General features: G+C 36.9%; 2 protein-coding genes across 2 annotated transcripts in view; both read right to left on the bottom strand.

The window, feature by feature from the left end:
* The window catches only part of LOC310733267 (dedicator of cytokinesis protein 3-like), a 77,694-nt gene extending 68,516 nt beyond the window's left edge, over nt 1-9,178 (bottom strand). Inside the window, exon 1 of the mRNA XM_083554336.1 lies at nt 8,276-9,178. Coding sequence (XP_083410462.1) covers nt 8,276-8,312 — 37 coding nt within the window. The 5' untranslated portion in view covers nt 8,313-9,178. The remainder of the gene's footprint in view (nt 1-8,275) is intronic.
* Nucleotides 9,179-15,026: 5,848 nt separating this feature from the next.
* The window catches only part of LOC310733345 (guanine nucleotide-binding protein G(s) subunit alpha-like), a 28,475-nt gene continuing 15,877 nt past the window's right edge, over nt 15,027-27,624 (bottom strand). Inside the window, exons 3-12 of the mRNA XM_083554554.1 lie at nt 25,369-25,423; nt 24,555-24,674; nt 21,312-21,409; nt 20,901-20,955; nt 20,415-20,488; nt 19,582-19,640; nt 19,095-19,215; nt 18,806-18,936; nt 17,129-17,196; nt 15,027-16,793 (exon numbers count right to left, since the gene is read on the bottom strand). Coding sequence (XP_083410680.1) covers nt 16,647-16,793; nt 17,129-17,196; nt 18,806-18,936; nt 19,095-19,215; nt 19,582-19,640; nt 20,415-20,488; nt 20,901-20,955; nt 21,312-21,409; nt 24,555-24,674; nt 25,369-25,423 — 928 coding nt within the window. The 3' untranslated portion in view covers nt 15,027-16,646. The remainder of the gene's footprint in view (nt 16,794-17,128; nt 17,197-18,805; nt 18,937-19,094; nt 19,216-19,581; nt 19,641-20,414; nt 20,489-20,900; nt 20,956-21,311; nt 21,410-24,554; nt 24,675-25,368; nt 25,424-27,624) is intronic.

The following is a 27,624-nucleotide window of genomic DNA, read 5'->3' as shown; positions in this document are numbered from 1 at the left end:
AATCTGACTGTGCACAAAGTGAGGAATACAAAAGTAGTGGTCTGTACAGAACTCTGACTTAAAAGCAAATGGACAAAAAGTATTTACTTTTAATTTATTGACATACCCTAGCTTATTTGGGGGTATGGGTTAAAAAAGCAGGGTGAACCATTATGGTGTTTTGTAGGCAGGGAAGTTTAATAGTCTTGCTTAAGAACCCCACAGCAGCAGGTTGGCAGTAGTTTTGAATCTGAATCTAAACAATAAATGCAAACCAGGGCTTTTTGTCTGACTTAACTGCTTTACTTCTTGTTCATTTGAAGCTGAATGGACACAAATGGCCACAACCACATTCCATCTAGTTGAAAGCCTTCTCAGAAGAGTGGAGCCTGTTATTGCAGCAAAGGAGAAACATTTCAATAAATATTACTGCCCACAGTGGAATGGATGTTCAATCCCTAAGAGTCCATTATTTTGGTCATACAGTGTAATAATGGAGACATTGTTTCACCAAGTAGTTTGTTAGGCTTTTAAGTAGAAGTTAACCATAGTTGACTCAATTGATAATGTATATCAACCTAATGCTTTGTTATAAACATATCAAACATATGATAAAATATTCACACCTCTTCTGCATAATAATTCACTTGCATCCTGGTGGTTATTAACACCAGACTACTGAATTTCAGGTAGAATCTCGAGGGGACTTGGAAAGGGGAGAATGCACAGCAGCCATTTGTAGCCTCATTACCTTAACTGACAGGCTATTCATAGTTACTATACCAAATGGAAAATATCGACAGTGAAATCACTATTAAATACATTACAATGAGAAGACATCTGATCTTGATTTGCCTGCAACAGACCTCTGACCTCAACTCTATTGAACACCTTTAAGATAAACTGGAACGCTGACTGCACTCCAGGCTTCCTCACCCTACATCAGTACCTCATTTTATTATCACCCTTGTGGCTGAATGAGCACAGATCTCCACGTGGAGTGGGAAGTTTAAAAAGCACATACAAATCTTATGGTCACGTGTACACAAACCTATAGTGTAGTATTGTTTCCTATTACATTACAGTAAAAGAAAAGTAACTTTGCATAGAGAGATATTAAGTTGAATTGCTGAAGTTGCAAAATGGCTTCATCTTCATCTCATCTATTTTCAGCCAACATAACGGGTTTAGTAGGGGAAAAAACTTTTTTATACAATGTGTTTAATGGTGGTTTTAATAGCTTCTGTGTGTTTTCTACATCCATTAGCGGAGTTGTGGTCAGCAACAATCCATTTCTTCGGTTTCCCACATGGTAATGGAAGAAGTTTTTTCTTCTGATATGTGCAACCTGAAATGTATATCCCATGGAACCCGAAAAGAACAACGGTATTACACTACAAGGACGAACAGAGATGGCAAAAGTGCACACATCCTTCATTTAAGTACAGATACTTATGTTTTAAAAGACTCTGGCAAAAGTACTGACCAATTTTTCAAGTTAAAGTAAAAAAGTTGACATGTACTTACAGTGAGGAAAATAAGTATTTGAACACCCTGCTAATTTACAAGTTCTCCCACTTAAAAATCATGGACTGGTCTGAAATTGTCATCGTAGGTGCATGTCCACTGTGAGAGACATAATCTAAATCTCTTTTTTAACTATTTATTTGTATGATACAGCTGCAAATAAGTATTTGAACACCTGTCTATCAGCTAGAATTCTGACCCTCAAAGACCTGTTAGTCTGCCTTTAAAATGTCCACCTCCACTACATTTATTATCCTAAATTAGATGCACCTGTTTGAGGTCGTTAGCTGCAGAAAGACACCTGTCCACCCCATACAATCAGTAAGAATCCAACTACTAACATGGCCAAGACCAAAGAGCTGTCCAAAGACACTAGAGACAAAATTGTATACCTCCACAAGGCTGGAAAGGGCTACGGGGAAATTGCCAAGCAGCTTGATGAAAAAAGGTCCACTGTTGGAGCAATTATTAGAAAATGGAAGAAGCTAAACATGACTGTCAATCTCCCTTGGACTGGGGCTCCATGCAAGATCTCACCTCATGGGGTCTCAATGATCCTAAGGAAGGTGAGAAATCAGCCCAGAACTACACGGGAGGAGCAGGTCAATGACCTGAAAAAAGCTGGGACCACCGTTTCCAAGGTTACTGTTGGTAATACACTAAGACGTCATGGTTTGAAATCATGCATGGCACGGAAGGTTCCCCTGCTTAAACCAGCACATGTCCAGGCACGTCTTAACTTTGCCATTGACCATTTGGATGATCCAGTGGAGTCATGGGAGAAAGTCATGTGGTCAGATGAGACCAAAATAGAACTTTTGGGTCATAATTCCACTAAACGTGTTTGGAGGAAGAAGAATGATTAGTACCATCCCAAGAACACAATACTGTGAAGCATGGGGGTGGTAGCATCATGCTTTGGGGGTGTTTTTCTGCACATGGGACAGGGCGACTGCACTGTATTAAGGAGAGGATGACAGGGGCCATGTATTGCGAGATTTTGGGGAACAACTTCCTTCCCTCAGTTAGAGCATTGAAGATGGGTCGAGGCTGGGTCTTCCAACATGACAATGACCCGAAGCACACAGCCAGGATAACCAAGGAGTGGCTCTGTAAGAAGCATATCAAGGTTCTGGCATGGCCTAGCCAGTCTCCAGACCTAAACCCAATAGAGAATCTTTGGAGGGAGCTCAAACTCCGTGTTTCTCAGTGACAGGCCAGAAACCTGACTGATCTAGAGAAGATCTGTGTGGAGGAGTGGGCCAAAATCCCTCCTGCAGTGTGTGCAAACCTGGTGAAAAACTACAGGAAACGTTTGACCTCTGTAATTGCAAACAAAGGCTACTGCACCAAATATTAACATTGACTTTCTCAGGTGTTCAAATACTTATTTGCAGCTGTATCATACAAATAAATTGTTAAAAAATCATACATTGTGATATCTGGATTATTTTTTTAGATTATGTCTCTCACAGTGGACATGCACCTACGATGACAATTTCAGACCCCTCCATGATTTCTAAGTGGGAGAACTTGCAAAATAGCAGGGTATTCAAATACTTATTTTCCTCACTGTAAGTAAGAATTAACTATTACTACTACCTGTTTTTGTGTCACGCTGGTAACTGGACCTCACATCATATTAATATATTAATATGAAAGTTTCAAATTTTGTTATCTAATGAATGTATCCAGGCTGAACATCCACCATGTAGAACACAAGCAGAGAAAAGATGATGATGATCAGATGATCAGATGATCAGAAATGTCTTTGTTCTTAGTCATGTTTACATCACTGACTCCCTCTGTCTCATCCACTTTAACCCCAGACTTCTTGTTGCCTTTTGTCTTGCTCATTGTTTGCTTCGTAAGCTAGTCAACGTCTGTGGTGTGTGAAGCCAGGAAATGATACCCAGTAGTGGATTGAAAAAGCCACGCAATGACAAGAAATAGGTTAATGGGCTGAAAACAGCGCACGATGAGAAGAAAAAATATTGATCAAGTCAACAAATAGATTAAAACTAAAGTAAACAGCGCCTGGTTTGAAAATGTAAGAAGTATAAAGTACAGATACTTGTGTTAAAATTGTAATGAGTGAAAGTAAAAAAGTGTCTGAAATATAAATAGTGAAGTAAAGTACTGATACCAGACAAATCTACTTAAGTACAGTAACAAAGTATTTGTACTTCATCATTTCCCATCTCTAAGGACGAGTATGAATTTATTTAAAATATATCTTTGGCCAACAATGTTTTTGTTATATTTACTTTTGGAGAATATATATAATTGTTTAAGATGAACCAAAAATACTTAATGTTAATTTAACTCAACATATTGTTGCCTTATTTATAAAAAGGCACATAATACTAATGACAGCTGAACAGACACTTGTCCATTATTCTTGCAGTAAAAACCTGTCGTTTTACTATAAAACCACTATTTTCCCTCTACCAGTGTATAAGCTGTCATAATATCTTAAACTGAAATTATTTCAAACCACCATTTTGGGTTTTTTTTTTTTTTATTTTTTTTTTTAATATGTCCCTGTTTTGCTGAGAAGCTGAAGTATGACAGTAGACAGATGCTACCCCTTTATATACCCTGCAGAATAAAAACATACACATACACAGACACACACACACACACACACACACACTCAAATTATGGTGTTGCAACACATTTTGATATTCTGTAACATTCATAGAAAGATAGATAGGTACAACTTCATTGACAGTACAGGTACACATCAACGCAATGCAGTTAAGCATCTGCCAGAAGTGCAAATTGTAGCATTGTGCAAACTGACAAGTGCAGGTAAATATGTAAATGTATGTACAACAAATAAATAAAGGTGCAGTGAAAAATGTTCAGAATCTGTACAGAAACCATAACTATAACATCACAATTATTGCTATAAGAAGAGTAAACTGAAACCAATATTGAACTCATAATACTTTTTGACATCGTTTCCTGAAGGAAGGTCTTCTAGCAAATGTATTTTGCCCGCTGGGATCTCCACTGTGCTGATCTTCTCACTGTCCCGCCACACCATCACAATTCAGCACACGGCTAAGAATCAGGAGGTCAAATTTAATGACCTTAACTACCAGACCCTGCAAATCACTTCTTTACCACATCATTAGTAAACAACACGAATACAAGATCAGATCAAATGATCAGTGATCATACAAGCTCCGCTCATAACCAGACTGAAATATTCCCATACATTTATTTTGTATTAATAAAATATGTTTGCATTTATTCCAAACAGAACTAGACAAGCCTTTTATGTTACACATTGCTTCCTGCCCATACAGTACATGCTATCTGTAGTTTTACAGTTGAATTTGTCTAAATTTGAAATTTGGTGCACAGTGTTAAACTCACACCCAAGATACCACAGATTTTCTTGTAAACAATGGCTTTAGCAAATCAGCTGATCATCTACTGTTTCTTACACTAAAGTAGCCTAGATGTATGCTAACTCACTGTCTTGTGAGGATGATGGGAAAAGGAGAATTTGATAGCACAAGCTAAAGTGGCAGATATCCATTCTGCCATTTACACAACACACCTTTACACACACACACACACACACACACACACACACACACACACACACACACACACACACACACACACACACACACACACACACACACACACATAAAGAGCCTCACTTAGTATTAAATGTTAAAAGTAGATCAAAGTGAACACAATATGTCCTATTCAGGTAGATAAAAAAGAGATATAGGTAAGTGAATATGTGTAACATATCTGAGATATGTAACTTAATCCTTTATAGATTAAGATATTTCCAGACTTGTGCCAGCATTAATCCATTTACATTTGCATTGACAGTATTATTTTTTTTATATTACCATTTATTCAATACATATCTATCCATGTATTATTGAAGTAAAAAAATCACATCTGCAAACCCATATCTATATTACTAATATGTGTTTTAAAGAGATACATACAGCAAAAACATAGCACTGACAATAACACAAAAAATACTTTTCTTTTTTACTTTGCTGACCTAAAATGAGAACTAATAATCCACGTTATTCTCTCATTGGAAATGGCAGCAGCCCAATGTTGTTAGTTATCAATGTTGTGCAAATAAAAATGTATACCATTGAAGAGGTTTCCAAAGTCGTTAGATTGTTGATGTACTATCCGTCCTAAGAGGTAAATAAAGTGCATTACTGTATTTACTGAACTAGCTCAATTAAACAGGGAATCAGGATCAGGGTGACAATAACATTAGCACTTTTTTGGTCCATGGTTAATTACAATCTAAGTCTTAAATATGAAAGAATTTTTGGTTATGGTTGCTTAAGGGCTCCAACTAGGGGCCCTGGATATTCTGTGCACTAGCACTTCTATGATGCCTAAAAATAAGCAAAGAACACAATTTCTTGCTTACAAAAAAACTAAACCCAAATCCATGTACTCAAAATCAAGCAATCCCTAGTTTCCTCCTACTGTCCGAAACCTTGCTGAGAGACGCACCGACTATGCTAATTAGGCGTGAATGAGTGTGTGAACTTGTGTGTATGTGTGTCATGCCCTGCGGTGAATTAGTGTTCCCGATCCAGGATATATTAACCACTAGCATTCCCAGAACAAGCAAAGTATAATACTGCTAAAAAACACAACTTGGTCTAAATTCCTAGATGCTGGGGTCCGAGCACATGATGCATCACTACGTGCTCAAGGGCCCAAAAGCGGCAGCATGACGATACTGTGGCTTGAACCCCTGACCTTCTGATCAGTAACCCAGAGCCTCAATCACTGTTTAATATCTTTCTGTTAAAAACCTAAATATTAACCATTAGACACGGACCAAACTTCAAATCAGATGGGAAAACTTCAAAAGGTTTCAAAAACTTTTTTTTTTACTCTAAATGACATAAAAACCATTTACACCAAACAAACACTGAATTTGTTGCATCAGTTGGGAAAACAGCAATTTAAGATTATAGTTAAAATGGGTATAAAAATCCCACATTTACACACTATGAGATAATTTAGCTTTACTATTTATATTTTAACATTAAAAAAATATCAAGAGTCAGCTACAATGGCTCATGACCACGAGTTGCATTTAATCGCCTATTCCTGCACACCTCTACAACAACGAACTGTAATAAATGGACATTTGGTGTCACCCAGATGAGGATGGGTTTCCTCTTAAGTCTGGTTTCTTTAAATGTTTCTACCTCATACCATCTCAGGGAGGTTTTCCTTCCCACAGTCACCATCGACTCCCTAATTAGGGACAACCGTACAATTATAAGGAACAAACGTATACCTATTTTATTACTGCTTTATCTGTGTAAAGCTGCTTTGAGACAATGACTATCAAAAACTGTTCAAATTTGTGTATATTTGTGTATACAAATGAGAATCTTGTTGGTGTCAACATTTTTAAAATAGACGTCACACTACCAGTCATCCAAGTAACGAAGGAAACTTAAGATCATAAGGGCCTTGCTCAAGAGACCAAAAGGGGCTGCTTAGCAATACTGGGACAATTGGCTTGCTCATCAGGGATAAACATTTATAAGGAACAACCTATAAATTTGGGGGTTTTAATTTAGCGGTAATGTATAATGTGTTAGCGGCCGGAGCAGCCCCTTTAAGAAGGTAGCGGATGGGGGTAAGACATGTGACCGAGGCATCATGACATGCATCAAGAGTGAGTCATAGACAGATGTGGTGGAGAGAATCCGGTAGTTCTCCAAAATAAAACATTATTCAGAATCAGATAATAAATATAACGGAAATAATGTAAGTTATGTATTCTTTCTGTGCCGCCCGGTACGAATTGCCTGGGGGTTGGGGACCACTGCGCTATACAAATAAAAATGAATAGAATTGAATTGTTTCTTGTTTCTTGAATACAAATGAGACTTGTTTTTAAAGTGGACATCATACTGCAAAAGGCATACATAACCCAGGAATCTTAATATCGTAAGGGCCATGCTCAAGGGCCCAAAAGTGGCAGCTTGGCAAAACTAGGACTTGAACCCCTGATCCTTCATTCAGTAACCGAGCTTTAACCACTGAGCTGGTAGATGGGTAGAGAAAGCTGACAGACGCCTGGCAGTGTGATGCTCGGACACAGTGTTCGGAGCGGTGAATGGGGCGTTGGGAAACGTGGTCGCACAGGAGCGTTGCGTCAGGAGCGCAGTGTTCTCACGCGCACCTGTTAGACCGCGAATAGGCACACAGCGCCCCTCCGCGGCCACAGGAAGACGCGCTCAGCCCCCGTGCTACTGCGTGGATACGATCATTATTGTCAGTCGTGTGCAATGGTTGTGTGGGAAGAGAGGAAAAAAAAATCCGGTTTTTAAATAAAAATTCATACTAAAACACAAAATAACAACAAAAAATATATATATGGGTAATTATATCCACAAGCAATCCAGTCATATATATATATCATACCTTTCCTTACTTCTCAAACGGCATGTTTATATATATATATATATATATATATATATATATATATATATATATATATATATATATATATATATATATATATATATATATATAGGATATTTTAGATTGTTAACACGATGATCGATTGAGCCATTAATGTTCAGCAGCTCACTGCACTTCTTGAATCAAGAGCAAATTGTTGCATAGGGGAAAGCTGGAGATCTGGAGATCTGGAGATCTACGTGTCATTATATATGTCAATAAATATGCAGAACACAACGGTAAAAGAAGAGAAGAAGGGTGTATTACTCACCGACTCCAAATTTTTCATCTTCCGTTGGAATCCACATTATTTCAATAAAGAAATGTTTCAAAATAAAATCAAATAAAAGGTAAGAGATGATTTTTATATCGCCTGGAAAGCGAGCTCCATTCCGCCGGTGTCGTGGGAGGATGCTGAAGATGAAGGGCTGAGCAGTGTAGCGTGATACAGAGGCACTACATGTACAAGTAAATGCATTAACGACTACATGGTAACTGTTCGCCCCAAATAAACACAAAGCCTTACAAACAAGATCTTCTTCTTTCCATTCCGCATACTGTCATACCCCCCTTTTGGATGATCCTTTCGAGCAAGAAGGGAAAATGGGGAAAAACAAGAAGAGCATGTACAGTGTGTGATGCAGAGCCCTGAGTCTCTCCAGGCAGGGAATAAAGCGGAAATCTGATCTTCGCTGTTATTTGCTGCAGTATCTAGAAGCGAGTGATCGAGCCTCAGCTCATTTATTAATTCAGCAATAATGTAGATTTTGATTTCATGTAATCACATGCATAAAAACCAAAACAAAAAAAACCTGTCGCATCTCGGTTATGTGATGAGCTCCTATTCCTGAAGCGCCGTGCCGTCAATTGGTCTCCTGCTACTGAGGAGGATGTGAGAGATCTGATTACTCTGCGCCATCTTCACAACCGTCACATGACGCCTTCTGAAATGTTCCCGGGTCAAAGCTTTCACAAGTCCAAGGGCGCAGAAATGGATGGAGGAGACAGATTGCTGGACCTCGAAATATGGTCTAATAATTCGCCGGATGGAAACAGACTGCCCTCATGATGGACTCAAAGTCTCCACCTGCATTTCATTCTCTGTGGGGACTGAAATAGTCTCCTGTTCAGACCCAATAACAGATGCAAGCGTTATAGAGACCAGAAATTCAATACAAAATTTCAGTTTCCCCTTTATTTGTCTCCACTTCCGGTTCTTTTGACAGCTGAGATGGGGTGTAGGTTAGGGAGATGTACAGCAGTGGGTGTGTGAACTTTAGCCAGAGGGTCAGTGAGCTAAGAAAAATACTAGCCAACTAACAGTTTTTGGTTCCTAGAACATTCTGGGAAGGTTAGTTTATATATTTACAAAACAAACAAACAAAAAATCACAATGTTCCTAGAATATTATTTGGTTTCTGAAAAATAACCAAATGAGAACCACATTCTAACAAATTGTGTTTGATGGGTAAAAAAAAAATCAGCTTTGTCAAGCTGTTCAATCATTAGGTTCTTATTGGGTTCTAGAAATTTCCCCACTGTGGGACGAATAAAGGTTTATCTTATAGTTAGGAGATTTCACTGCTGCAGAATTGTTCCCAACTGGATTGGGGTTTTTCCTGTTCTCCAGGTGCTATTATGGGTTTTACCGGTTTCCTTTTGCATCTCCTCACTCTCCTCCTCTTGTTCTTCACCTCCAAAACCATCCTACAGACCACCATCCGATGCTGTCCAGCTACACTGTCCCCTGTCAACACCTTACAGTCTCCAATCTCCTTTAGGTTGCATCTCTGACATAGAACATAGTCCACCTGTGTGCACCTTCCTCCACTCTTATACGTCACCCTATGATCCTTCTTCTTCTTAAAATAAGTTTTCACCACTGCCATTTCCATCCTTTTAGCAAAATCTACCACCATCTGCCCTTCCACATTCCTCTCATTAAAGCCATACCTACCCATCACCTTCTCATCACCTCTGTTCCCTTCACCTACATGCCCATTAAAGTCTGCCCCAATCACCAATCTTTCATTCCTAAGTACACCTTCTACCACTTTATCCAACTCACTCCAGAATATTTTCTTCTCCTCCATCTCACAACCCACTTGTGGGGCATAAGCACTGATGACCTCTATCATCGCCCCTTCAACTTCCAGCTTTACGTTCATCACCATATCTATCTAAGATATTTGTTTCTTTCTTTTTTTTTTTTTCATAATTATCACATAGTCCAGCCCTAATGTGCAGGGGACCTCAAAATGCTTGTTACTTACAAGGACAGTGGTAATGCTACCTCAATAGACAAATAATAAAAAGCAAAATCTGGTGGGTGCTAAAGATTGAGATTGTGATTGTAATTTTATTGTGTGGAAAAATGAATCATTAAAAATCTGCCTCCCACTTGTGTCTTCAAATGGTTTCCATGCCACTAAATCTTAACATACCCAATGCTTAATAAATAAATGCACATGCCTTACAGTCAACTATTCTTTTTTTTTTTTTTTGCATTCTGCTGAAACAAGTGCAACCACACAGTGATTGTATTAAAAATGCACAGACAAAAACGAGGCTGATTTCTTTCTAGCACAAACCATCATGCAGCTTATTAGTAACCTTCATATCAAGTGAATACAATAAGCAAAACAATCTTTCATATATGATCTTCTTTTGGCCTGAAATCTATTTTCTGAAATACGTTTGTCACATCCATAAAAGGTTATCAGTAGCAATTAAGAAGGCGCATATCAAACACAGTTGGAGGTGTAATTAACATGAGCAGGGTGAATTATGAAGTTATTAATTTTTTCCCCACAACATTTCTTTGAAAGAGACAAAGTAGACTAAGCACCGGGTGATTAAAACGAATTGCAAATTACACCAAAGCGCAGAAAACACAGAAATTCAGGATTTGATGGGAAGGATTACCAGGTTTTTGTTAACCATGTTTGGTATTCGGAGAAAACATGCCAGCAGGACATTACAGATAGATTTAGGAACCACATATGGAGCTGCCTATCGGCCTTTTAGTGTCTGTAAAATAGTTTGCTTTATGAGTACACCATTAATCTGGGCTTGCAATATAACCTGAACATTTTCATTATCAAGTTATGTATAGATAAGATTTTATCCTTCCCATCTATAATGACCACCTGATACTAGTCTGTTATAAAGACATAATTCAAGAACAGAATGTATCCAATAATTTACTCAGAATCCACATACACAATGGTCAAGTGGACAAGGTCATTCACTGTGGTGTCTTGAGAGCAGTTTGTAAAGTACAGTTAGTGTTCTAGTGAAAATTCTGTATATAAAGATAACAATAGTAATCATTCATGATTAACCCTGACAGAAAAAGGAATGGGTGTGCAGAAAGATAGAGACCAGGCTGATTTAATGGCATAGACAAAGGCTTTCCCAGCAAGAACTGAGTCATTGACTCTGTTGAGGAACAGGGTGACAGTAAATGAGTATTTTATTACAACCGGATGTGCTCATTATTTTATGAGCTGTGACCAGAACCACTAGTTTTGTACTAAGGGTCATACATACTATTCCAACATCGAGATTTATTTCCGTACCCATGGGCGATGATTAATACTGCACCCACTGTAAAGGCAAACCTGATTCACTTTATGAAAATGTAAGACGTTTCATTAGGGAAACGCAATTTCTATTCGTATGCTGATATAAACCCTATATTAAAAAAAAAAAATTCTTTGTTATATAAATATAATTTTGCAGTTTCTAGTATTTCTACATTTGCATTGTAAAAAAATGGGGAGGGGGGGCAGGCTGTTTTAGCTGTTATTCTTAGCTAAAAATATTACACTTTTGATGAAAATAAAAAATCAAATCATAACAGTACAATATTCACTGTGTCTTACAGCGGAGGGACGCTGAGGGCTGGAACATCAGTTGGAGTGCAGAAAAGCGTGTGAAATCCATCTGCCACTGCCTGGCTTACACACAATTTTAGACCACATTGTGCAGTCAGAAATAGGTGTGACATCAGTAGTAGGCATGAGATCAGTGACTAGACTGATGTGATTAGTCTCAGCTTTGATTCTGTTCCTTTAGAAATTATTGTTTGGGGAAAAATATGGAATAAAACACTATGAAAAAAAATATGCTGCTGAATACTAGACTAAAAATACAAATAAATCTAAAGAGGGAAATTCTCCATTTTAATAAAATATGGGTTTTGGCAGTTAAGAGATTTCCTGAGAATTATCCTGCTCAATATTATATAGTGTAATATTTTACTCTTCGCTTCATTTAGTCTTTTTTTTTTCTTTTCCTTTTGCATCTTAATTTTTTTGCAACATCATTCTTGTAAACAACTGAAATGGCTTCCTGTTTCAAATATCAGAAGCATGTTAAACTCGAATATCCAGGAAGTGTTCATGATGATATAAATAAAATTACTGAGGAAAGCAAATCCATTTCTACATTACCAGAACATTTCTCTTTACATATGAACCTTTAAAATTAACATTCATTTAAAAATGTGTTAGTAAAGATGTGTAGAAATGTTTCCAGCCCTTTACAAACACTTTTTAAATTTTTTGTACAAAATCACTTTACCAGCCACGTGCACAACCCAACTGATGCGCATTTAAAGATGCCCAAAAAACTCAATAAATGGCAAAGCTGGCAAGTAAGATTTAAAAAAAAAAAATATATATATATATATATATATATATATATATATATATATATATATATATATATATATATATATATATATACCAGAAGTGGTGGAAGCTATTTTGTCTCACATCTGACACAAAAATGCATGGACACCACAAGACCTCTGAAGATGTGGCTGTTTATCTGGAAATAAAACAATAGTAGCAGATCCTTAAAATCCTGTAAGTGGTCATAAGGGTTCTCGGTGGAGTGAGAAATTTTACACCATTTTTCCTGTTTCCAAACACATCAACTTTAAGAACTGACTGCTGCCACTTACCAGAGGACATTTTCAAGGAGTAATTTTCATTTTCATATTATAATCACCAACAGGTGACATGAATATCATCCCCACACAAAATATCCAGCATTTTAGCATTATTGGTACGAAACTGTCAAGCTGTAATTAGTTAGATCTTAAACAAACAAAAAAAAAAGGTTCTCCGAGCAAATGCTTACAGACTATTATTATTTGAAAAATAAACATACTATACAATATTTCAAAAGGCATAGTTGGCTTTTATATGATATCAGATAATATATTCCTCATACCACCTTTCCCCTTCCAATATACTCTACCTGTTCAGTGATCTTGTTCAACATACAGTTGTCTCGCGTAAACTTTGTGGTTGTCGATCTTTATTGTCGCTGCATGAGACCGACGCTCACTGTTGTGGTATAATCATAAAATGTGTTAAAACCAACTACATTTTATGCAAGAGGAATGTTTGTATTCTAATCAGTTTTTCCCAGAAATGTAACCAACTTTACACAAATGTTAAACATTTACATGTGTATTTTTTTTTTATAACTTTATAACTTCATTCTCACAGTGAAAGTTTTTGCATGTAAATTAAATTATTTTCCACTTTATTTACCAAACACATTCATTTGAAGTTTGTTTAAGGTTGTTGTTAGAAACCTAGTTAATGGTTGGAAACAGACTAAAATTTTATAGCAGAGAAGGCACTTCTTAGGGTCATGTGCTACAATTATTAAAATTTTTTTATGCGGCTCTAAATGGCATAAATGCAGGTTTATTTTATGTCCTTCCTGACAAAATCCTTAATGAAAAGGGGCATAAATTCCACATTTCAAGACCATGAAATATAATTTATATTTAATGTTAATATTTTACTATTTCATTTTTGTGTGAAAATATTTGTGAAATCAAATGAGTATTTTTTTTTTTAAATGGACAACACATTGGCATTTTGCATTTCAAATAACTCCAGAAATTTATGGTCATATACTGGAAAATTTTTTTGTCAAATGTAATGTCTATAAAATAGGGCAATTGACAGTAGGTCAATGAATTGATCAATAAAACGATTTAGAAAAAAAAAATCATATTTTTCATCACCAAATGAACACTAGGCATCCCACTTCACTGTCCCAAACTTTAGTGAAAATCTGATACGAGTGTGAGCATATAATAGGCAAAGCGATGGGAAGCCTCAATGGTTAGGAGAAACAGTTCTATTCTTGGTATGGGATACTCATGAAAGACTAGAAATTAGAACAAGTGGCATTTTCAATACTGTATTTAAAATTATATATATATAATTTATTCTACTTTGCCTCTATTAAATGTAATGAAAAGTTGACAAACTCACTGATACTCAATATTTGCAGCATATAGATTGGTGTGAGGCTGGAAAGAAGGAAATCTTTTGACTTTTCAAACAGGTTTTAAAGTGTAAAGGCCATTTTAAATGGAAAACAGCAGAATATGGTTTTATTAATTATATTATATAATATAATATTTAATTACCTACCATTGTGCTGTTTGGTGGTTCTGCTGCTTTATAGGATTAGTTCCTCTTTGATTAGATAATAGAAATTATCTTATTTGGAGAGGGAGATTGTCAAATTGGTTTGATATACAGGTTTAACAATAACAATCAGGGCAAACCAGCTTTTAATCCCATAACCTAATCCCTTAGGATTACATAATTAACCTACATAATGTGAAATATAAAATACTAGATTTTTAATATGCATGCTTGACGCAGCTAAAACAACTACATTTAATACCTCCGACTGCAAGGAAAAAGTGTACTGCAACATGCTGAGCTACAAACTGTCGAGTTTGTCAGCATCTAGTGGTTGTATTTGGGTATAACCTAAAAGCCCACACTTACGATTGATGCCAAGCGAGATTATTCTTTCCTTTAGTAGATACTTTACTCATCAGGATTTAGTCTTTTGCTTCAAAAAACAAAACAAAAAATGTATAATAATAATAATAATAATAATAAATCATATTTAATATTCTCTTTACGCAATGATTACCTTAAAACACAGCCAAGAATGACTTAAAAACAGAACTATTTTAGCTTCTTTAGTTAGGAAAAATGGAATAATGTAGAAACAAACCAGGTTTTGCATTGGATAGCCACCCCCTTAACTTTAAAGCTAAAACTGAAATAAAACATTAAGGTCATCTTCCAGTCCCCTGGAAACAGGACTGCAATTGAAGTAATGCACAAAACATGAAGTGCACACAGTTGATGCAGTCATTTGCTTGTTTCAATTAAAACCAAGAAGCTGTTCGTTTTTTACATCCATACGTGTTCTAATTATTATTTCTCTCTTCAGGAAGCAGAAGGGGGTATGTGAATGTAAAGCAATCTGGAATAACACAATAAGGGAGAAGCAGATTCATGAGACAGAGAAAGAGAGAGAGAAGAGAGAGAGAGAGAGAGTAGAGCAAGAGCAACAAATAGGCTCAAATGATTGGTTGGATAGATGGCTAAGACGCTAAGCAATACAGCGCAAACATACCTTACGCCTTTAGCTCTTTTTTTTTTTTTTTTTCTTTTTACACGCAGTGTTGTGATCAAGGCACAGGAACTTCTACAAGTCTTTTCTTTCAATAAAGTACAAAATAATACATTTTGCAGTCTGTACAAGAATAATAGTCCAGCAATAAAATAGAGGGTGGGAGGGGAAAAGAGAACAGGAGAACAGGAAAAGAAGAACTGGGGAAAATGGCAAGAGTGACCAATAGGAAATACGGTAGAAGGAAACAGTATTCCATTGGCAAAAAGTCATCTTTACCTGGTGTGCATGTCTCTGTGTGTCTGTGTGTCGCCCCCCCCCGCCCAAAAAAAAGCAAGAGTGCTCTCGATCAAATTATTTGCATTAAATTAGTAGATGAAAGAAGGGATTGGGGAAGTGGAGTGGAGAGTTGCGATCTTTCAAGTTTATCGTTCCATAAGCAGCTAGCAAGTCACACGAATAGTGTCTCAAGTGTCCAGCTTGTTACTGCAGCCTGTCCTGATCTTCTAGCATTTGGTAAGAAATCATCCTATCTCCATCAGAGAGGACAATGGATGGCATGTAAAGCTGATCCAGCCAACTGAAAACTCAAAACACACTCAAGCAAAGTCCTGTGATTCAGGTCCAGAAGTGGGGCCATCACAAATCAGCTCAAGACTCTCAGGTACTGCAGGGGTCAGCGATGTGTGTGTGGGTGTGTGTGTGTGTATGTTTTGGCACACACACACACACACACACACACACTGATGAGTGGGTGAGCTGACAAGAAGCAAAACTAGAGACTGTAAGCTGTGTTTGTAGGAGTACAATTTTGTCAGGTAGAGCAATTTTAGATACGTCTGTACGCCAACTACTTATGAAAATGATCATATGACTGACTTTTAAATAAACTTTTGATTATGTCTTAGTCAGTATGTGTTTATGCAGTTAACTGCCTTGAAACGGAGCTGCTGCTTCAAATGGATACTGCATGATATTTGGTCCTCAACAGCATGATTAAGTGAGTGTGTGTGCGTGTGTGTGTGTGTGTGTGTGTGTGTGTGTGTGGTGTCAAGGGGCCCAAAGCCCACAGCTGTTAGACGATCCATCACTCTCAAACTCCACCAAAACACAAGATTTTCAAAAGTCTGGCTTATTTTAAAAGTCTGCCTTTGGAGCTCATCCGATCACAAGAGCTCATACTGGCGGAGGTGCATTCTCTGGATGATGTCTCGGCAGTCGTTGAAGACACGACGAATGTTCTCCGTGTCCACTGCGCATGTAAAGTGTGGGTAACAGTAGTGACGGCCGTCGCCGCTTGCTGTGCTGATCCTCTGAAAAGACAAAGGAGGAGGAGACAGGGGTAAATGATAGGAATGTATAATTCAGTCATTAAAAAAAAAAAAACAAGAGAAAAGATAGATGGGTACATAGCAGTGTTGTGTTTTTTAAATTAATTGTATTTTTTAAAATCTATTTATTTTTAATGATTTTTTTATTTTTTAAATCAGGGAACCAACCCCAGCCACTCTTAGTGCCGGTCCCAAGCCCGGATAAATGGGGAGGGTTGCGTTAGGAAGGGCATCCAACGTAAAAACGTGCCGAATCAAACATGCGGATGATCCGCTGTGGCGACCCAATGGGAGAAGCCGAAAGAAATTTTACTCACCAGGAACTCATCCCGGATAAAATATTTCGCCCTCGTGACTCGCGGATCCTCTCCTGGCTCGGGGCTTGCTGAAAAAGTAATTTCAATGTAAATGCATATCCACAGGAAAATTGTCAAGTCAAAAAATTATTTAAAAAAAAACCCTATCTATTCTAGCAAAAGGTTTAAGAATGTACCTTGGCTATAGAAATAAATAGCCTATTATTAGATAAACATTCAAACTAAATTTTAAAGTATTGTTAAACTATTCATTATGTCCAACTTCAGCTTCCTAATCGATTTATTGTAAAACAAGTAGCTTGCAAAGAAACAAGTGATCTTGCTGCAGTAATCACTGACTTTGAAAATTTTCATACCAAGACCACTAAAGGACAGATGGAGAGTTCCACCATGCCATCATTTCATTACACAGAAAACTGTCAAGCATGAATCTGAAAAAATATTACTTATAGTGCTTCTCCATGCAGCAGCACACCTCATTACACAAACCCAATACGACCCCATCCAAGTTCATGTGCCACTTTCCATTACAGAAATATACCCAATAACGGTGGAGGAGTTTCACTAGAGGCTAAAAAACTTGATAAACATAGAAATAGACTACTACCCTTAAACCAGGGATCAGATTGAATGTTAGATTTATGTTGTACTGACAAAGAAAGGAACTGTCACAATAAAAGATCTATTTATTGAGAATTACCTTGTCATTTAGCTTAATTTTCAGAGGAAACTACAAGATATTTTGAATCAGACTAATTTGACCTCCTTTTGTCCATGGCATACAATTATTCAGAGTAGTATTTAGTAGTAATTAGTTAAAGTTGTTCATCGCCTACACTGGACAAAAGCAAAACTAGATACATTTTCCTTTAATATAGACTCCTTGCCTTGAGTGATAGGCGTGGGGTCGAGGTAGCAAACAATAGACATTTCAGTTATGTTCTAAGCTTATTAACTACTGCCAAATTCATACATGATTTAATTTTAGAAGGCCTGCATGTATCTATTAACCGTTCTCTCATTCTATTAATATTTGGTTTAACCTCACCAAAACGTTGCTTAGATTACAGTAATAAAAATGAGATTGCTTTTTTGACCCGCTCGCTTGTCTTACATTGTTTAAGAGCTTACACCTATTTAAAATCAATAGGTCGAAAATCTCATATTACTTTACAATCAAGAACTATTGATTGAATAAAGCAAATAAAAGCAGAACAAAAATACTTCTGAAACTTTGGCAGACCACTAGCCTACTGCTGAAAATTTCGGCCAGAGACATAAATCAGGACTGTTCTGTGATGACTATTCGATCAATCAATGGCCTGCACTATTTTTGCTCCACCCATACACTGAAGAGCCAACATAGCTAACAAGAAAATCCTATTAATCTGAGGGTAAATAGCTACATTTGACAACAATGTGCCTAAAGCATGTCAGTGAATGTGCTGAAATATAGATTATGAAAAATATAAGGGTTACAGTGATTTGTACTGAAGTGTAGAAATGTTTGGATTCAACATGTGTCTCTGGATGGTGTAGTGCATTTACAGTCTGCAATTCAAAGTCTATAATAATGCACATGATAGGCTGTCTGCCATGAATGGTATTTACTGGAACAGTATTAATGATACGGAACATGTGAGATGTATAGTGAACGAGTGTGTGAACGGCTCTTACCGTCGTCTGGTGTGGTGTAGCGCGCAAACTCAGGAAAATATTCTTCAATTTTTGACTTTCCGGCCAAGACCTTTTCAGCTAAGAGGTCCTGCTTATTCAGGAAGAGAATTACAGAGATCGTCCGCAACCATCTTAAAAAACAAAAACAAAGGTGGGAACAGAGAAAAATAAATTTGTTTATCTGTAGAGCAGTTCATCTTTTCAAATACATTTGGATGCAATATCTGTTAGTTGATTATTATTTTTTTTTTTTCCATTTTAGCATTTGCCCAATAAAGGACAGACTCACCTGTTGTTCCAGATGTTTTTGAAGAGATTAAGTGCTTCTTGGAGGCGGTTGGTTTGATTGTCTTCTCGGATGACCATATTATAGCTACTGCTGGCCACTACAAAGATGATGGCAGTTACATCTGAGAAAAAAAAGGAACAAAAATTGTAAATGTCATAGCATCTGTGATGTCTCAGAAAGATTTACTATATTGGTGTTGGATGTTCATTTGCATGGGTAATGTTTCTAACAGTAAAATACTATAATAGTAAATATACCATATAAAATGAAAATATAAGTGATATAGGTATACAAATCTAAACAGATTGTGTACATTTTGTGATTTTTGTAAAGTAGGAAATACGCTTTCGGTCTCCTCTGATTCAAAAGGGGAAACAAAAAACAAAACACGCGCAATTTCAACAATATAAAATTACAGGATAAAAAAAAAAGTAAATTTTTTTAGAAGAGATACTTGTCAGTTCTCCAGAACATGAGACATATTTACCATTAAAACACTGAATCCACTTCCGGCGCTCATCTCTCTGCCCACCCACATCAAACATGCTAAGAGAAAGTATAAAAATTATTATTTAACATTATGCATTGTATTACTTAATGCACAAAATCGTTTCTTGCTCTGCCGCTTTTTTTTTTTCTTTTTTCAATTAACAGAATTGACCTTGAATCTTCTATGACACTGATCTGATGACACTGATTCTTGCAGGACATTTTTTATAAACAAACTACAAACCAAATATTATACACATTTAAGCTTTACAAAATATGCTGGCTATTTATTGCCGATAAATAGCTTTTCTAACTTTTGTGCAAAACCTTAGTACTTCTCTACTAATATAATTTTTATTAAAATTATCTTCATATTTCTAACATTATTTGTAATAATTATTATTAATTTAGTTTTTTATTAAACCCTAATTGAATATGCACTAACAAACTAAATAGATAATGTTAGTTTTTAATATTTAATCAAATATTTAATATTAATACAACTCAAGGAGGTGCTGTATCATAGCTGACCCTGCACTCTGACCCCCAGCTTCACAACAAGCCGGAAAATGCAGAGGAAAAATTTCACAGTACTGTATTGTGACAAGTAATGGCCTCTTAAAAATAATGCCCTCAGGTGGTCATTCATATGCATAACTCCATGTTAGTGTTTCAGATCAAATTCACTACTTGAATCTGCAGCGTCTCTACATGAGCTTGCATATGCAGTTATTATTCCCTTAACACAGCTTTGGCTCATGAAAGCATAATGACTACACAGAACGCACAACAATAAAAGAGGAATTTGTTTAGCACTTTGAGAAAACTTACTGGAAGTTTACTTTGTCCACCTGGAATCTTGTCTCAAAAATCCCAGACGTCAGAACTCTGCATCTGAGCAGGTCCTGGGAAAAAAATAATAAATAGCACAAAAATGTACACTTTAAGTTAAACTTCTGTTTTACCAATGAGAGAATGTGGTAGTTGTGTCTCTGCTAGTTTAGAAAATACGCATGATGTGAAAGTATTGATGTGAGAACTTAATTCTTCTAGCAAGCTATAAATATGGAAGACTACTTCTCTATCTGTATGCCATTCACAAGTATTAGAAAAACATAATCCATTTATATAGCATGAATTGCTATTTGCTGTTATTATACATCAAGTTATTTCCATTAGTAATTAAAAAAAAAATATGACCCCCCTCCCCCCTTTAATGGTTTTGGCATAAATGTTAAATTTGTTCTTATAGTAAAGCTAAGATTAACTGTAGTAAACTATGAATTATTTTTGTATGCTTTGTTTTTTTAGACTCACCTGGTCAGATGGTGTGTAGTCACTTAGTTTCACAATGTCTATTTTGTCTAAAAAGCTAAAAGAGAGAAATAAAAAATAAGCATGCTGAAAGAAAACACAAACCGTGGATCTTCTTAGATAACAGTACAAACGACATCAGCACACAATCAAGTACAGCCACTCAGATCTGATCATTGAGTATAAATCATGGTGCCTATTTTTTTTTTTTACTTGTGAAAAAAAAAAAAAACCCACAATATTGTATTGAAACCCTGAGTTTTAGACACAGATTGTTCATTTAAAGCCTCGAAAAAAAAAAATGGTAATTTGTCTAACTTCAGGGCTTGAATGTTTAATTGCTAAAAGAAAGCCAGGAGATGAAAACAAATCAAATGATGAACACTCAGTGGGCATCATTCTACAGATACTCACTACTGTGCACAGTCGATCAGTTGATACTCATTGGAACGCTCATAACAGGCTTTCACTCCATCATCCTGCCATAGCTTTTTTGCATTCTCATAAAATTCCTGAAACAAGATGACAAATTAGTCATAACAAAATGATAAAATATACTGGAAAAACATCAATTACATTGAAAAATAACTAAAGGTCAATGATTATTAGTAATTAAAAGCGGTTCATTTACAATTAAAAATAAAATTGAAGAAAGAGAAAAACAAATATTAAACTTTAACATTATATTATATATATACATCCATATTTGCTAAACTGGACTCCCAGACGAAACATGCTTGGACCCTGATCATGTGTCTGCAAAACACGAGACACAAAAAACACAGGCCTTATGGCCATCATGGCCTTTTACACAGCCTGCTTGTCACAAATTGTTTCCAAATTAAAGCTAAACATATTGGCTAAACATATTTTTTGATAATTTCTCTTAAAGACTCTTTCTTTAGGTATTGGGAATTTCTCATAAAAATAAAAAAAAACTTTACACATTTATACATACACCAGACATACGGGGAAATGCATCCAAGTCTCTGGATGCTAGTGGTTTTATTGTTCATTTTCATTCATACATTTTATTCTCTGTACAAAACTGCACCAACTAGACAGCAATTCAAGTGTTTTTAAAATCATTTAAAATGATACCTATAGTAATGGAAAACATTCTGTACGAAGATCACAATAGTTTAATGATAAAACAACAACAACTTCTTTAGGCTGCTACTGTTAGGGTTTGCCACAGCAGACCATCCCTCTCCATACCCCCAGTCCACTACATCTGCCTCTTTCAAACCAACTACCTGCATGACTCTAATCTGTCCATCCTCGTCACTCCCAATGAAAATCTCAGCATCTTCAGCTCTGCTACCTCCAGCCTTTTATTTAATGCCACTGTCTCTAAACTATACAACATAGCAGGTCTCACCACAGTCCTATAAACTCTTGCAAAGTAAAGACTCCTGTCTGACCTTGTCTGTCCACCTGCCCATCACCAATGCAAACAAAAAGGGCTCAGAGCCGATCCTTGATGCAGTCCAACCTTCACCCTGAACCAGTCTGTCATTCCTACTGCACACTTCACTGCTGTCACACTGTCCTCATACATCACCTGCAACACCCTCACATACTTCTCTGCCACACCTGACTTCCTCATACAATACCACGACTCCTCTCTCAACACCCTGTCATCCCCAATGCAACTCCTTCTGACCTTTTCACTTCTTCTTGCGTCTGTAGTTCTCTTCTTCTTCTGCATGAAACCACAGTTGCTCGCAGATGGTCACCTCTTCCCTCAGTCTAGCTTATACTACTCTTTCCCATAACTTCAGGGGAATGAAGTTGATCAGTCACACCATGAAGTTACTGCATGTCTGCACATCTCCTGTATTCTTAAAAACCGGTACCAGCACAATCCTTCTCCATTCCTCAGGCATCCTCTCACCTTCGAGAATCCTGTTAAACAATCTAGTTTAAAGCTCCACTGCCATCTATCCACTTCTATCGGTATGTCATCTGGGGCAACAACTTTTCACTCTTCATAGCTTAATAACCTCCTACTAATCCTATCCACTTCACATCATCCAACCTTCTCTCTCTCTTTCTCTCTCTCTCTCATTTTCCCCTCATTCCTTAGCTTCTCAACACACTCTCCTCACTAGTCAACACATTTCCATCTCTATCCTTTATTGCTCTAACTTGTAGCACATCCTTCCCAGCTAGGTCCCTCTGCCTGGTCAATCGCTACAAATTATTTTCTTCTTACTTAATTCCTGTAATTCCTCATTCCACCACCATACCTCGTTGTCTTTTCTTTTTCCAGATGTCACACCAAGTACCTTTCTAGCTGTCTCCCTTCTCAGGAGCTGTAGCTGCCCAATCCAGCACCTCTTCACCACCACCAAGCCCCTGTCTGACCTCTTCCCTAAATCTCACACTACAGTCTTCCTTCTCCAGTTTCTACCATCTTATTCTTCTTTTAGTCATCATTCTGCTACTCTTCTTCTTCACCTCCAAAGCCATCCTGCAGACAACCATCTGATGCTGTTAAGCCAAGCTGTCCTCTGGCAACACCCTGATCCCCTTCAGGTTGCATTTCCTGCATAAAATATTGTCCACCTGTGTGCACTTTCCTCCACTCATAAGTCACTCTATAATCCTCCTTCTTCTCAAAATATCAATTGAAGATTAAAGATAAAAATAAAAAAAAACTAATATTTTCACAGTTGCTTTATATATTTATTGCCCTTGCATATCTTGCATTGAAAATAATTGAATTATGGCAGTGAGCTTTTGGGACTCTCCTGCTAAGTATCTGACCCTGAGGGCTATGGCAGCTTGGAGCACTTCAAGGCCAATGAAGACCCCTGAGGCTGGTAATGAGCATGGAAAAAGAAAAGCACAACTGTTCATTAACCTCCTCCAGTTAAATATCTTGAAAGCTCACTTCACATACAGACAATCCCTATGGATCTGACTGAAATTCATTCAAATGTCACTCGCTGCATCTTAACTACAATATTATACACAAAATACAGTAATAATATGTTCTATACTCTCTATTAATCCCCATAGGATAAGATGTGGTGGTAATGAGTGACTAACAAATGTTTTCATTTAAGAAACACTATTCTTGAAGTATGCTGAAATGAGTAACGAAACGATGAAACGTGTCCTCAAGTAACAGAAGTAATTGGAATACAAAAAAAGAAAAAAAATTGTTTAGTCCATTACCTACACACGGAGGACTGTGTTTCCCCACGGACTATTAATACTGATGCGCCTCCTGCTAAACTGAAACGCTCTGGACAGGTAAACACAGACTACGCTGCAGAATTAAAAATTGCGGAACAGGGAGAAAACAGGCAAGGGGCGAGGATAAAATTCATATGGAAGCCCGTGTCTGCCACATTAAAAAAGTTTGCCTAATTCGTTTTAAATCGCAATTCCATTTTTATTAGTCAACCAGGCAGCGTCACCCCCTCTGTAGTGCCAGAAAGCTTTACACATTGAAAATGAAATTACCCACAATCAATAGAATCGCATGTATGAAACTAAGCCCCTGATCCCTGGAGAGAATTCTGATTCAGGCCAAAGAAAGCGACAGAAGGTTTCCAAAGTTTGGGATCATTTCAATCTAAAAAAAAAAAAAACAAAGTGTGTTTCCTTTTTCTTTCTTTTTTTCCTCTTTATTACAATACTTACACGTGTGAACTCAAAGTTCTTCTGATTAGGTAAGTTGGTTATGTATTCAATTCTCCGCTGGTTTTCAGGACAGGCAACCTGGACGGGTGGAGCTAGAGTAGTCATAGCAGCAACTATAGTCTGAAAATGAGAAACAGATTAACATGTTTACCAGTGTTAGCACCATAAATGCATTCCTTTGCAGATGAGTGAAGCAAAGTAACTTTATACAAGGCCAATTCTATATACCAAGCAAAAACGCACTCATTAAACATACAGGGCATAATAAACTCTAAAACATTAAAAGAAAACCTAAATAATATGGCAATACAGAAAGACAGAAGTACAGCAAGGTCTAAAAATGAACTGAAAATAGACATGTGCAGCATATTTATGTTGAAAAATTGTCTGGAAATTACAGTATATTTAATCTAAGAGTGTGTCGTCTAAACACATCTTTCTATCAAAGGGCAAAATAATCGGACATTTAGTACAAAAGGCGTTAACATGGACATCATCTATTTGTTTACATATAAAATAGTGACCCAGATAACATGCAGCAGATTGAATATTTAACTGCTCAAGACACTTTTTTTTAGATTTACATAAAAAATAAACAAGTAAACTTTTTATAAATGTAATAACACATTTGTAGTGTGGTTTCAGAATGTTGACCACTACTGCTCTTGCATGCACACACACACACACACACACACACACACACACACACACACACACACAAGATTTAAAAGTTCATACGGGTTTTCCCGCATTGCATGTGCATCATTCACACCACAAGCAATCACTTTCGTTAATAACCAATAAGCTTCCCGACCTCTATGGCCTCTTTAATGTTGTTCTTAATGTCTTGAATCTTCAGTTTCTTCTCTCTGCAATCAAAAGAAATTAAGACAAACCAATTATTAGATTACTGTAAAACATGTGAAGCAGAAATATCTATAGATGCACTTGAAAACATTGTCCTTTTAATATATGCATTACTGTAAACATACACACACACACACCCACACCATGCATTCGACTAAACCATGATGAATTTTCAGCATGTTTCACAAATAATAAAGTTTTTGAAGGGGGGTGGGGATCATTATATGGTTAAGCAACCGTTTGTTTTTTCCTGACAAAATTAACAAGACTTAAGGAACTAGGTACATTTCAATGGTGTAGAATTTTGCACTTACAGTAACCCATTCTAACTTTAAACTGATTTGATCAGATGGTTGCATAGAGATAAGAATCTAAAAGACATTTCAAACATTTCTGCAAGACGTTCCATGCTGAACTGGAGCATTTTTTATTTTTTTTTTAAGGGGTTTACAGGGGTGGTGGGACAATGACACTACATATAGCCAACAAGAGAGATAGAGAGAGAGAGAGATAGAGATAGAGAGAGCGCGCGAGCGAGAGAGACACACACACACACACACACACACACACACACACACACACACACACACACACACACACACACACACACACCTGTGTAAAAGTTTTAGGCAGTTGTGGAAAAAAATGCTGAAAAAGTGAGATTGGCAAATTTATTTTTTATCAGTTGACAATTGGAAAGTAAATAAACAGAAAAAATTAAAATATTTAGTGTGATTCTAACTTTTGCACACTTTGCATAATTGCACAAAGGCGGGGATTTTGGTGAATCATATTTTGGTGTATGATTAGCTATTTATACCAAGCAGGTACTAATCAATTTTAATGTGTGTCGGTTGAAACACAATCATTAATAAAAAAAAATAAAAAAAAAGGAGGCTTAAATATTGGCGAGGACCAGCCAAACTCTGATACTAAGGTGAGGTAGTGGGAGAAAGTTTGATGCCACAGGACACACACCTTGGCAAGACTGAGCTAAGCAACAAGACACAAGGTGGTCAGCATCAAGGTATACTGCGTCAGCAAAGTTTCTCTAAATTTTAAAGCAGACTAAGGGTTCAAGATGTGCTGGTCAAGCTATTTTAATAAAGCACAATGAAAAGGGGAATGTTGAGGACTGTAGACACAGCAGACAGCCAAGGAAACTTAATGCAGGAGATACAGTAACAGAAGTAACAATGCTTATTTCCCTTGACATCGGTGAATACCCCACAGTCCCATCAGCAAAGAACTGCCAGAAACAGGTGCGACTTTCGTACAGCCTACCTGCTGAATTCCATCAAAAACAATGGGTTTGGGTTTATTTACTTTCCAATTTGTTAATTGTAAGCTATTAACATTTCTTTAATGTAGACACATGTAATTGTATGTAATTGTAATTTTAATAATTTGTTTAAATTTGTATTTATCTATTTAAAGGAGTATACATGTGCATATCAATAAATTACAATATCATTAAAAATGTGATTTATTTTAGTAACAATACAAAAAGTGATTCTGGAATCCCAGGTTGCTCTGATAGCGGCCTTCAGCTCTTCTACGTTGTTGGGTCTGGTGTCTCATATCATCCTCTTCACAATACTCTATAGATTCTCCATGGAGTTAAGGTCAGGTGAGTTTGCTGTCCAATCAAGGACATGGATACTATGGTCCTTAAACAAGTATTAGTATTTTTGGCAGTGTGGGCAGGTGCCAAATCCTGCTGGAAAATGAAATCAGCATCTCCATTAAGCTGGTCAGCTAAGGGAAACAAAATGCTCTAAAATTTCCTGGTAGATAACTGTGCTGACCTTGGACTTGATAAAATACAGTGGACCAACACTCGCAGATGACATGACTCTCCAAACGACCACTAACTGTGCAAACTTTACACTGGACCTCAAGCAACTTGGAGTCTGTGCCTCTTCTCTCTTCTAGACTCTGGGACCTTGATTTCCAAATTAAATGCAACATTTCTTTCATCTGAAAAGATGACCCCACTGAGCAACAGCCCAGTTCTTCTTGTCCTTTGCCCAAGTAAGACACCTCTGATGATGTCTCTGGTTCAGGAGCTGCTTGACACAAGGAATGAGTCAGTTGTAGCCCATGGATACGTCTGTGTGAGGTGGCTCTTGAAGCTTTGAGTCCAGCTGCTGTCCACTCTTGGTGAATCTCCCCCAAATTCTTGAATGGGCTTTGTTTTAAA

The sequence above is a fragment of the Silurus aristotelis genome (genome assembly GCF_946808225.1).
Source record: "Silurus aristotelis genome assembly, chromosome: 11".
NCBI lineage: Eukaryota > Metazoa > Chordata > Actinopteri > Siluriformes > Siluridae > Silurus > Silurus aristotelis.
The sequence above is the reverse complement of the archived record's forward strand: the minus strand, read 5'-3'. Positions and strand labels throughout refer to the sequence as shown.